The sequence below is a fragment of the Rhinolophus sinicus genome, chromosome 16, assembly GCF_057876585.1.
Source record: "Rhinolophus sinicus isolate RSI-liver-muscle chromosome 16, RSI-T2T, whole genome shotgun sequence".
Classification (NCBI taxonomy): Eukaryota; Metazoa; Chordata; class Mammalia; order Chiroptera; family Rhinolophidae; genus Rhinolophus; species Rhinolophus sinicus.
The window spans coordinates 188,752,951-188,765,609 of NC_142516.1; the positions used below are offsets into that span (position 1 = coordinate 188,752,951).

At 46.2% G+C, this 12,659-nt stretch overlaps 2 protein-coding genes across 10 annotated transcripts in view; one reads left to right on the forward strand and one right to left on the reverse strand.

The window, feature by feature from the left end:
* MCPH1 (microcephalin 1) overlaps positions 1–12,659 on the reverse strand; it is a 256,430-nt gene that overhangs the window by 103,147 nt on the left and 140,624 nt on the right. The gene's annotated exons all lie outside the window — the stretch shown is intronic.
* ANGPT2 (angiopoietin 2) overlaps positions 10,939–12,659 on the forward strand; it is a 55,452-nt gene continuing 53,731 nt past the window's right edge. The window contains exon 1 of one of the 2 annotated variants that reach the window (XM_019717766.3): positions 10,939–11,686. In XM_019717766.3, the coding sequence (XP_019573325.3) occupies positions 11,399–11,686 (288 nt within the window). In that variant the 5' untranslated portion in view covers positions 10,939–11,398. The remainder of the gene's footprint in view (positions 11,687–12,659) is intronic. The other variant, XM_019717765.3, reaches the window with a different exon arrangement.

Below are 12,659 nucleotides of genomic sequence, written 5' to 3' on the forward strand. Positions count from 1 at the left end.
AGTCACGTCCTAGACCATCGCATCCACTCACCCATCACTCACTGACTCCCCCAGAGCAGCGTCCGATCCTGCTGGCTCCACTCATGGTAGGTGCCCTGAGCAGCTGTTGTTTAAATCTATTACACTGCATTTTTACTGTGCCTTTCCTATGTTTTAGATATGTTTAGATACACAAACATTTACTATTGAGTTACAGTTGCCTACAGCATTCAGTGCAGTAACATGCTGTACAGGCTTGTAGCACAGGAGCGAGGGGTTGGGCAGTCAAGTCTCGGTGTGCAGTGGGCTGCACCATCCGGCTGTGTGTAAATGCACCCTGAATGTTCACACAATGACGTAACTGCCTACAATGCATTTCTCAGCACATACCCCCGTCATTAAGTGGCAGAAGACTGTAGTTAAGATGAGGTCATACTGGAGTAGGGTGGGCCACTAATCCATGTAGGGTGGTGCCCTTATAGGAAGAGGGGCATTTAAAGACACAGGGACACTGAGAGCACCAATGCGTGAAGTTTCTGCCAGTCTGTTTTTGCTATTTTTCTTTCTGCTGACTCTTGCTAATGGTACCATGCTATCTTGTATGCTCATTTATTCTTGTCTGCGAGTTGCTCATTTTCCTTGGGAAATTCTCTGTAAGAATTTTCCAAACCTGAGACGAAGGTGCGTTCCTTCAGAGAGGATTCACATTAGTTATGAAACTGGGGGAGTGGGGTGTGTTAACAGCACCGGCCTGGGACCACGTTAGATGAACTCCCCACGGCTTGCGGTGTTTCCCACCAGCCGGTCTGCACTACGAAAGTAAACGGGTGAGCTGCGGTTACAAACCTCAGGGATGGGTCCCCCTTTCTGTTATTTAACGTAGGCATGGCTTCTTCATCCTGCACAGGCCTCAGACCCTGTCTCGTCTGCCTGCCCACTCGGGCCTGGAAAAGGGAGCCTTAGGGGGCACTGAGTTTGCCAAACGCCTTGAGGGCAAAGCTGTTTCTTATGCCACCTGGTGCTCTTGGTTCCGGCTTCCACTTAAATTTGGGCCTGGGAGTTTCTTATTATTTTGTCATTTCGGCGATGCTTTTAAAACAATTTTTACATTATTTTACCCAGCACTTTCAGTTGCTTTAGGTGGAAGAGTCAGCCCCAATACCAAACAAATCCTATTACTGAAATTGTTGTATCCAGTCAATCTAGAAGTCCTATGGCTGGGTCCCTCTTAAATAAACTCTAGCGGATGCTGATATTCTAGCTCAGGCCGCCGTATGACTTGGATTTCATCTAGTTTCTCCTCAGGTCTCCCTCCAATCTTACTTTCTTCCAATCCCTTCTCCACACAGCAGTCCAAGGGCCTCTCAAATCAGATTAGCCCACTCCCGGTGCAGAAAACACTCGCTGAGCTCTGAGTTCCCGCCTGGTCGCCGTCCACTCCTGGGGCGCCAGATCCGGCTGGGGTCCCTGCGGTACCGCCCTCCCCGTGCTTGGCTGACTGACTTAACTTCCCTTCAGTTCCATGGTCTCGTATTTAGCGCACACACAGCTTTTTCTCTGCCTGGAATGTAACTTCCTTCACTTTTGCACTCTTATTTTACTTGCGGGGAGGGACCAGAAGGTTCTTTTTAAATAAGGAAACATTTGGATCTAGGAAATCATTGAAAGTACTGCTGGCTGTTCCCTCAGACTTCCCTGAGCGGCACTCTGGCTCGGGATGACCCAGGATCAGCAGGGAGGATGTCACAGCACTGTACCTGCATGGTGACCGGGGTCTGCCTCATTAGACCCTGGTCAACTTGCTAGTAGCAGGATCAGGCCTCCAAACTCAGCCCTTACGGAGACAGATAGCACAGACCTCCACTTTTTCTACTGTTGCTTAACTCATTTGGGTAGTAATCTGATCACCAGAGGATATAGAAATTGCTTCTGGCTCTGTGTGTGCTAAGAGTGCTTACAAATATTTTTACTGCGTGTGCACGCACACAAGCACGCACGAGTGGGTGTTTAACTCCTGCATATGGTGTGGTGCTCTTTTGTATTAAAACTATAATGAGAGCATTCCAGGTTGTATATTAGTTGCTATTGATTTACGTCCCAAATTGCATCTCATTTCTATCAATGACAAATAAAAACGTGTTTCGTTTTGCCTGCTACCTGTTATGAGGCCAGCAGAGGGAGCAGGTGAGTATTACAAGTGGATTTGATATTTGCATTCTCCTCTCCCAGTACCATCCCTACCAGTTTTTTTCTTTTAATTTTTATTGTAGTCAAGCAAAAATTTTTGAGTGATACATAGGAAAGGTCACTGAAATGTGCACCAGGATTTTGGGGGAAATTAAACAATATTTTTTTTTCCTGTAAATATCCTACTAGAATAGTTTTAGGGCTTTTTGGAAACCATTGTTGAATTTTTTTTTTTTTTTGAGGGAAACAGATGCCAAAATCCAGATACCTATTACTGCTATAAACGTCTTCTCTTTACCGGCTTTGTAAAATTCACTTCCTTTCGTTTTTATCTTCTGTGTCAATCTTTCTTTGAATTTAGACCCTTTCTTTGAAACAAGACATTTTGGGGAAGTACAGTTTATTATTAATGGAGTACCAAAGAAATTGCATGAGATAGGTTTTAAGGAGAAAAGAGGAGAGTAGACATATTAGATTACTGGGAAAGATTTAACTCTTTAGTAGGTGGCCACACTTAAACTCATGAAGGAACAAGAACGGCCTGGGGCATTTTTACGCACTTGAATGCAAACATCACTGCCTTTCATGCATAACTATTTATTGTACTTCTAATGCCCTTCCTCAAAAACTATATGCAATTCTTCAAAACGACTTTTTATACATGTAAGTCCATAATCAAGACTAATTTCCCATAGGAAGATTTTTTTTGTATCAAGTCAGACTGATGGGAATATCAAAAGGGGGCCGTGTGCTTGTTTCATTTTTTTGCTTCTTTGACATAACTGGTTTTATTTATGTTAACCTATAATCAAGAGAGATGATATATCTTAATGTAAATGGCACACATGACATTTGTATCTCTCTTGTTTTAAAATGTTTCTCAATAATTAAGAAAAATGTTATAAATTTAGATTAAACAAAGAGTAATCGAGATAGCATTAAGCCACTTTCAAAAGGAAATTCATTCTGAGAGTAATTTAGACAGTTCTTTAGTAGAATGGTTATGACAAAGAGATTAGACCCATTTTCCACCAGCGACAGAATTTGAATTCTCTACAATCATAATAAAATGAATTTAGGAACATTTAATGTAAAATTGTAACTCATAAATCCACCTCAAAATCTCTAATGAAATATTGTTAGTCAAAGGAAAGGTTTTATCGCCTTTATATTATTGGCCATAGGTAAAATAATCATCATTGCCATCAATCCTCTGAAAGAAAATGTTGAGCATTTTTTTCTATGGGGAGAAAACAGGACACAGAATTACCGGCAAAAATATTTTCAGGCTCATGCACTTATCTATTGTTTCAGAATTTCATCTACTGCCTTTTTAAAGTTATGACTTGTATCTTGACCCTTTGGGCATTTTTTTTGATGGGAAGATAAAATATTCCATAAAAATACAAGAGAATGATAATATTTAAAAATCAAACAGCATTTGAGAGAACTGTTTGTAACAGAATTATATAAACCAAAATATTCCTAAAAATTCAGGGAATTCATGATGAAATCTTAAAAATAAATAGTTAGTTGGATATTTCTCAAGTGTCTAGTAAATAAATAGCCTTTTCTTTTGAAAGTCTTTAAGGTTACATATTATATACAATGCGGCTTTAAAAAACAAATGTTTTTTAGCAGATGTTATGCTGGTTCTTGGCAGTACAAACTGTAAAAGATTCAGGAATCTCTTCAGTTTCTTTAAAAAATATCTATCCCCTTCTACATGTCTTTTAGACATAATCTCACAGTAAACACTTACCTAAGTTAGAATGAGTAAGCATTTGGTATCTTTTTAATTGAACGACCCTAAATAAGAATGACAACCACCTGAAAAGTCACACGGACAGTAAACATTTTCTCACAGTATTAACTCTGATTCTTCCATCAATACGACCCCTCTACCAAATAGTTCCTATGCTTCAAACAGAAGTTACACAGCTGCAAGAAGAAAGATAATTGTCACAGATAAGGCCAGTGCTATCTGGGCCTCTGTCCTCTAATGCCTGCACTTACCCTATCTACTCCACGAAGGAAAACACAACTAGAAATGCAAGGGAAATGGCTGTTTCCCAGGAAAGGAAACTGACTGAAAACACATGTGGCAAAGGGCTTTTTCTCCTCCGTTGGCAGGCAGATACTCATTCTAAAAAAGTACACATTTCTCACCTTCTACAAAGGTGAACCCTATGGAGCTGATGCCCTGCTCTTAAGTGGACGACACTTAATTTGTTCTGTAAATATATCTTATGCCAAATGCTACATATATTTAATTGCAACTAGGAAAGGAAACTGTGCTCGACTAGGCATCATACTTCACTTCAAAAACTGTTTATGTTCTAAAAAGTACACCATATTCTTTTAGCGATCTGCATTGGGTGAAATGAGAGGCGAAGGGAGATGACAATGGGTAAAGCCAGAACATGGAAGATGGAGCTAGAATGTATACATGAAGTTCTACTGGTGCGCAGACATTGGCTGGATTTCCAGAGACTCGCTCCCAAACTAGTGAGTACAACCTGAGGTTAAGCCTGCACTGAGGCGTGCGCCTCCACGAGGATTTCTCCCGCTCACAGACACCGCAGGTCAGGGCACTGAGGCAGGCAGGTGACCAGGTGGCTCCAGTTCAAGATGACCAGGGCCACAAGAAGTTTTGGGTCAGTAAAGTGGGTTCTGTTGTTGGGGATGTATGTGTGTTTGTGATGCACAGAGGTGACAGCCGGCATGAAACGGCGGTCTCCACCCTCTCCAAAGAAGGCTGAGTGTTGCCATGTTAAAATCGCAGTAAAAACTGTTGGTTTAAATTCATTACAACGAACACAAAAGAAAGGCGCAGAGACGCACTTGGCTGATTGAATTCATGGCATTTCCTCACGGAGCCTCGATTCCACACCCACTGCGGGCAAGATTTACCTACAGGGGTGTGTGTGTGTGTGTGTGTGTTTATACTTCTACTTTTCTCTTTCTTTTTCTTCTGTCTGTACGGTAACTTTTAGGGGCTTTTTCTTTGGTACTTTTTTCAAATCCCATGGCTGGGAATGACCTCTGACAGCCTGCCAGATTTAGAATTTAATTATTAGCTCACGAGCAGCTGCCGAGAGAGGGAATACCCAAGTTTTTGCAAAACGGCTCGAGACTGAACTTGTGGTTCTTCGGGCTCAGTTCAACACACATCGAAAGGGAGCAGGAACAGACATCGTCCACGAATGTGACAAAGGAACCACTGTACAGGGAGTCTGCTGTGTGGAAGCTGAAATAATGTTGTGTGTTTTTTTTTTTTTGCCAGTCATAGCTTCTTCTTTAGCTCTCATTCATTATTGCATACGATTTTGGGGGTAAAAAGTAGCAAAAATAATTTTTCTCTAACAGTTTTATGTCCAGTGAACTTTCTACCATGTTTCCCCAAAAGTAAGACCTAACCAGACAATCAGCTCTAATGCATCTTTTGGAGCAAAAATTAATATAAGGCCCGATATTATATTATATTATATTATATTATATTATATTATATTATATTATATTATATTATATTATATTATACCTGGTCTTATAGTAAAATAAGACTGGGTCTTACATTAATTTTTGCTCTAAAAGACGCATTAGAGCTGATTGTCTGGTTAGGTCTTATTTTCGGGAAAACACGGTAATGGTTTTCCCTGTACTCTGAACATAAATATGTAGGCTGATTTTATTTAGCTAATTTTGAAAAGGCCAGGGTGTGGAGGGAGGCGCACAAGATGTCTAGGGAGCCCCTTATGGCCCTTCACGCCAGGCGCCTGACCTGAGTGTGCCTGGCTGTCGGCAAATGGCCGAACATCGACACAGAGTGTCCCCAGCTTCACTGCTTAGGGCATTTCAGGACTGATGGTTCCTCCTCCACCAACAAAGCACTTCCCACCAGTCAAGGCCACACTGGCCGAATGAGCCTGCCCCGAGGCAAGCGCCGGGACAGACCGCTGGTGGCAGTGAGCAGAGCAGGCACGAGGCCGAGTCTGGAGGACCTGCCCGTATATGATGGAAAAGGCCCAGGAGGTCAGTGTGCCTCTGAGGACGTCTGCGCACTTCCCATGGACTTTGCAATCAGGGGTGGGTTTTTCAGAGCACACTTAGGAGGAGTGTAACAGTTCTGAAAGCAATACCCTTCTCCCCAGCCAGGAGATCCCACTGCCATCCCTTAATTTTCCCAACAACGTAACTACTGAGTTAGATACTGAATACTCAGCTGTCTCCCTGGGCATCAGCAGCGGTCATGTCAGCCGACGGGAAAATTCCACTGGGCTGCCCGTGGCTTGGGGGATGCCCGCTTTGTGCTGATCACATGGGTGCTCTCTTGGCTTCCCGAGATGCCAGTCAGACAGGGGCCTGTGTCAGAGAGCCCGGCTCGCTGCTCTGGGTGACCCAGGCCTCAGGAAGGTGTGTCGGATTCCACAACCCAGAGAGCAGTGATGTACATGGACGTGGACCTACGTTCCGGGGGGACAACAGCCGGGGGAGCGCCTGGCTTTTCCTCCGCATTAGGGCTTCTGTTCAGCAGGGCAACCCGAGGTGGGCAGGCTTTTGTCAAAGTTCTTTGCGACGTTGATCTTTTTCTCTCAGGGAATAGGTAGGCGTGGTCTTTTTGGTGCCATCAAAGAGGATTTACCTCCTTATGGCAGAGTGTGAAAGGACTTGCCACAGCTCTACAGAGAATAAATGGGGGCCTCCGAAATTTCAGCTGATGACATACAGTACGGGGGAAAACACACAGCATTAAGAAAATAAATAGCACCGTGCACAGCTGCTCGGCAGAACTGTTAGAAAAAAGAAAAATTGGCAGGGCAGGAAGGCAGCTTTGGGGAAGGCTGCAATAACATTTCTCATTTTGGAGCTTCGTCTCCTTTAGCTATCCTGTCAGCAAGTCACTGAAGAAAACTCAAGATTCACTTTGAAAAGGACTAGTTCTGAGAACGGGCAGTCAGGCCTCCCTCAGAGAGCGGAGGGGTCAGCTGTGCTTAGCCTTCAGCGGGGGCGGGGATGGAAGCCAACGTCCCCGGTGCCAGGGGCCGTCCCGCGGTGCCAGGGACCCTCCCGCGGTGCCAGGGGCCCTCCCGCGGTGCCAGGGGCCCTCCCGCGGTGCCAGGGACCCTCCCGCGGTGCCAGGGGCCGTCCCGCGGTGCCAGTGACCCTCCCGCGGTGCCACGGGCCCTCCCGCGGTGCCAGGGGTCCTCCCGCGGTGCCAGCAGCAGGCGCTTACTGCCCTGCAGAAGGCGGGTCTGTAAGGAGGGCACAGTCCAGCCTGCGGCCCACACCCAGGCCTGCCTCCTCCTAGGTCCCCCACTTTGGCGGCATGGGCTTCCTGGTCCTCCCGCATTTCCTCGGGGACCAATCAGTGGGCAGCTCTGCACAGGCGTGATGCGCCTTTTCCACTCGGGTGGCTTTTCCAGGTGCGGCCTCCTTGCTTTGCGTTCTAGACCCAGCTTCCAAGTGGTGCTTTCTCCTTGGGCAAATGCTCTTGCCCCTTCCTAAGGCCCTTTCCCGGGCCTGTCCCAGGCCTCGCCCTTTACACTGGCTATGCACTCAGTGGCCTCACAAGCACGTCCCCTCCCCTGAGGGGCTCCCCTAGGTTCTAACTCGGGTCAGCAGACTACAGCCTGTGGGCCACTTTGAACGGCCAGTGAGCTAAGAATGGCTTTTATATTCTTAAATGGTTGAAAACTAAAACTGAAACTATTTCATGACATGTGAAAATGATAAGAATTCAAATTTCAGCGTCCGCTAATAAGCTTTGTTGGAGCACAGTCACCCTCCTCCGTTTGTGGATCGTCCGTGGTGGCTTTTATGCTGTGACGCAGAGGTGAGCAGTTGTGACAGAGGCCGCGTGGCCCCCGAGTCTACGCCATTTACTTTCAGACCCTTTACAGAAAAGTGTGCCGGCCCCTGGTGTAACTTGGGCTCCCCCTCTCCCCGGTAATAATTTCCATTTAGGAACCTACAAGGCGCTGCTGGGCGCACATGAGGGGACCTCGAGGAGACCAACAAGCACAGCACCCGCGTCTGTAGCACCGGCGCCCTGAAGGCAACGTGGACTCGGCGCACTCACAGCTCCTCCGCGGGTCACATCCCATTGGTTTAGGGGCCCCTCGCCCTCCGGTTGTTTAAGTCTGAAGCCTCACCATACTGATCCCTCCCCAGGACCCCAAAGTATCTGATACAACACTGTGGGCAAGAAGTGCTTGCCCTACAGCTTATCTGTGCAGCTCCCTATTTGCCTGGGAGGCAGTTCAATGATTTTGAAAACCACATATGCAATACTAATAACCTATAACATGCTTTTTCAAATGGGACATAAACTTAGAACGAAAAATTTGCACATTCAGAGGATAACATGGTTATCATATTTGATGGTGGAAGAGCCGATTTCCATTCGACAGAAAGTGCCAATAAGAAAAGGAAACTAATAATCCTAAATTGCATTTACTGTCTTGTATGATTTTAGTCCTAAAGGTGCTACAGAGAATATCATCTCACAAGTAGGGAAACCGAGGCTTAGCATTTGCCTCGGCTCATTGAACCACGGTTCTAACCAGTCTGCGCTTCCCTCTGTGGTTAGGAAGGGAAGGGCGCATCTCCTTCCCTTTGGAAACCATGCACTGTTCCACGCCACGGGAGGATCACACAACGTCTCCTGCTGCGTGACCTCCGGAGCGCGAGTCCGGGCTTCTTGTGCGACTGGACCCCTCCGTAGTCTGGGGAAGGCACCACTCTCTCAGGAAGTGACACGTGCTGCTTTATTCAGACATTGACTAGCAAGACCTGTCTAGGGACAAGTCAGGTGACAATGCTGCTGAGTGCTGTGACAGCTTGACATATCGTCATAAAAACACCAACGATGCTATTGATGAGAAAACCACAGATACTGGCCACTCTTGCTATGACCTAGTCCTGGTTACAGGAAAGGCGAGCTTTGCTGAACAGTAAGGACGTGTTGCCCGCCGAAGTTCGGGGACCTCAGGGTCTGAACCCCGCCCAACAGGTTAGCTGGGAGGCAGCCTGCAACTAGGAGGGATCTTCCTGAAGGTCTAATTAAGTCTCTTGACAACATGTTCCAGGAGGACAGAATTCACTGAATTCCATATCCACCCAAGACTTAAAATCATAATTCTGTACTCTGCGGTAAGAAATATTGTGAGAATTTTTATGAGTTGATTTGAGCCAAACCGACAACTGCCAGGAAGTAAAATCTCAACGGATTGAGAAAATGCTCTGGAGAATGGCGGTTTTGCAGCTTATTTTGTGCATTAGAACCAAAGGAGACGTAAGGAGGGTTACATGAAATCCACTGGTGGTAGATGAAGGGGGTGGGAGAAAGCAAAGCAGGAAATATCTGGGATTGGGTAAAAAGTAACATGGAGAGACACGTACTTTTACATTGGTGGGTACAGGATAGTTAATAATTATCACAGCACAGAGATGGTATTCGGGGAACAAGATAGCCATGAGGGGTTCTGCTGTCTGTGCTCTGGTGTGGTGGGTGTGCCCTGAGGGGACTGGAAAAGAGAATTACTCTGACATTTCAAAGGTATGTTATTCTTATCTTAGCTACAGAAGGTCAATAGACAGACTCACTTCAGGTAAAGCCTGACCTTTGTCAGGGAAGCTGCAGGCCTAGTCCCACCACGACCCGCTGTGGGTTAGGAATGTGTATGGTCACACCACTCTATGCGGTTACTTTCGGTCTCTGAGTTTCTAAGGCCCATCATGCTGGCCTCCCCTGAGCTTGTCAGGTGTACTGTGTGGCCCCTCTTTCATCCATACCTGGAAGCTGTTCTTGCAAGACACAGACTGACACTGGCTTTCACGGGGAGAGTGGCCGATCAGGCCACGTGCCACATCGGTCACCGCTAAGTGGAAAGCACAAATCCTGAGACGCAGACGGGATCCCTGTGTGAGCTAGCAGACTGGTCATCTCTGAAGCTTTAAAGTGTAGTTATTAAGGAAGCAGTCTGGAGGACTTTCACAGCCATAGAATTGGACCAGAAAAATCTTGGTCGCTAAGGCAGACCCTGAGTCTCAGGTGAGGACATCAACGCTTAATTAATTAAAAAGGGGAGGTGATCCATCCACCTGGGTTCAACCCCGACTGGGACAGATTTAACTGCCCCTGGAAAACGTGTTACAAAATGATGGGATCTGAGCAAACCCTGATGTAACAAAGGACAAGCTCATGTGTTCCTCTCTCAACACCCTCTAATTTAAGTTCCGATTTCTCTATCTATTGTGATTTAACGGACCATTCATCAGTCGAGTCTATTTTAGGTTTATTTTGAATACTGAAGTGGATATTTTGTTTAAAAGATTATATGTCGGAGCTCAGAAACTGATCTTCCCAACATGATTTAATAAAGCAACATCTCTTCCTATCAAACTGTTTTAAAATGGAAACTCTGTATTCTTAGCTCACAGTTAAAAAACCAAGCAATACCAACGAAACTCTTCCCTATGGAAAGGCAGAGCGTTTACAAAAGCGAGACTGCTTCCTCTGTGTTTTCAATAACAAAAATAAACCGAAGTCCTGACATAGTTGTAGTATTTTTATTCCTAAAGGAAAAAACAGGAACTTTCATTGTACTTTAAAGTTATTACCTCAGATATTTTACCAGCTTAGCGCTGTGAATCCGTTTCAGACACAAGAGACCCGCTGCTCTCTCTAGGAAATACTCAATTAGGGTGGTGCCTCTGCAATGCCCAGGGGTCCTGTAACCCATCGGGGGTTCCCAGAGGGTTTCTACAGCACACAGCCCTGGTTGCAAGGCACGCATCGGGCTGGGGTTTTTCCTGTTGCCTGGCTGCTGACCCCCTACAGGAAGATAAGGGACAAGCCAGGAGGGCGGAGCAGCTCGCTGCACATGTCTGGCGGCTCTTATCAACTTATCATATAAGGGAAGGAGAGTGATTGATTTGGATCCTGACACCGCAGAATCTGGGGGCCAGAAACAAAGAGACATTAACACAGATCTGTAGAGGGAATACGGCCCTCCCCAGTGAGCAGGGCAACTCTTCCTGCTGCAACTGACAGTCTGCAGAGAAGACAGCATTGAACACCACTGCTTGCTGCTAGGAAAGGCGGGGAGCGGAGACTCCCACAGATGGACCTTAAGCCCTGGTGGCAGGGCTGAGTGGGCAGCTGAGGACCGGGTTCCCATGTGCCTTGGAATTCGCTAGCCTGGTGGTTTATTACCGAAAGAAAGAAAGAATGTGGCAGATTGTTTTCTTTACTCTGAGCTGTGATCTTGTCTTGGCCGCAGCCTATAGCAACTTTCGGAAAAGCATGGACAGCGTAGGGAAAAGACAGTACCAGGTCCAGCACGGGTCCTGCAGCTACACTTTCCTCCTGCCAGAGACGGACAACTGCCGCTCTTCCTCCAGCGCCTATGTGTCCAACGCTGTGCAGAGGGACGCACCGCTGGACTATGACGACTCTGTACAGAGGCTGCAAGTGCTGGAGAATATCATGGAAAACAACACGCAGTGGCTGATGAAGGTAAGAAAACGCCAGTCTCACTTGGTGTGCAGCCCACGCTGCCAAGACTGGCTCTGTTTCCACAACCAAAATGTAGTGTGTGTGTGTGTGTGTGTGTGTGCGCGTGAGTGTGTGCGTGTTGGGGTGGGGGGCTGAAGCAGGAGAGAGACGGCTGCTCAACTATTATTCCTCTTATTCGATGCCAGGGTGTAAAGCAGTCGCGGTGGAAAAGTAGAAAGGGTTATTTGAAAAGAATGCCAGAATCAATAGAGAAAAATCCCTCAAGTTAGGAATCTTTATGCAAGAAGGAGACGAAAGCTTCTCGGCTGCTCTGTTTGTTTCACTAATTTAAACGCAGCAACACCCACTGCCAGGGATGTTATAAACTGGTGGCAGGCATGTGAGGGAAGCTGTGAACAGCAGCGGGGGCCAGGAAAAACGTGACAATCATGTTAATTGCTGATACATAACGGATGGAGTAAAGTGCTTTACCAATTTCCTGAATTTATTTACTAAAATAGATTGTGACTCTTAGTAAACGAGAGGAAATTAAATAAAGCAGACCTTATGTTTCTCAGGATCTCAGGGCTTTACCCCAAGGGTGTATCATTTGTAAACGGGGTAAGTGTTCTAAGTGTCTGGGGGCGACTCAGCACTGCAGCCCCTTCAGCTGCAGCCCTGGCTTTGAAGGTGACCCACGTGGGATGGGAGTACTTGTGCCGTGACAAGACAGTCACGTTCTCGGGGCTATGATGACTCCACTGTTTCAGAGAATTGGCCAAAACAGGAGACTGAAAGCTCAGTCTTTCTTTCACAAGGGATCGCGCTCACATGTAAAGCTGGGAGCTATTTATACAAAACCTACAATCACCCTGGGATTTTGCTTTATATACATAGATTCTAAAGGTGGTTTAAACAAATTGTGGAAATAGATTAATCATTAAGTATTACAGTGACATTACATCGTGAAGCTTACATGGTAAAGGGGGGGACT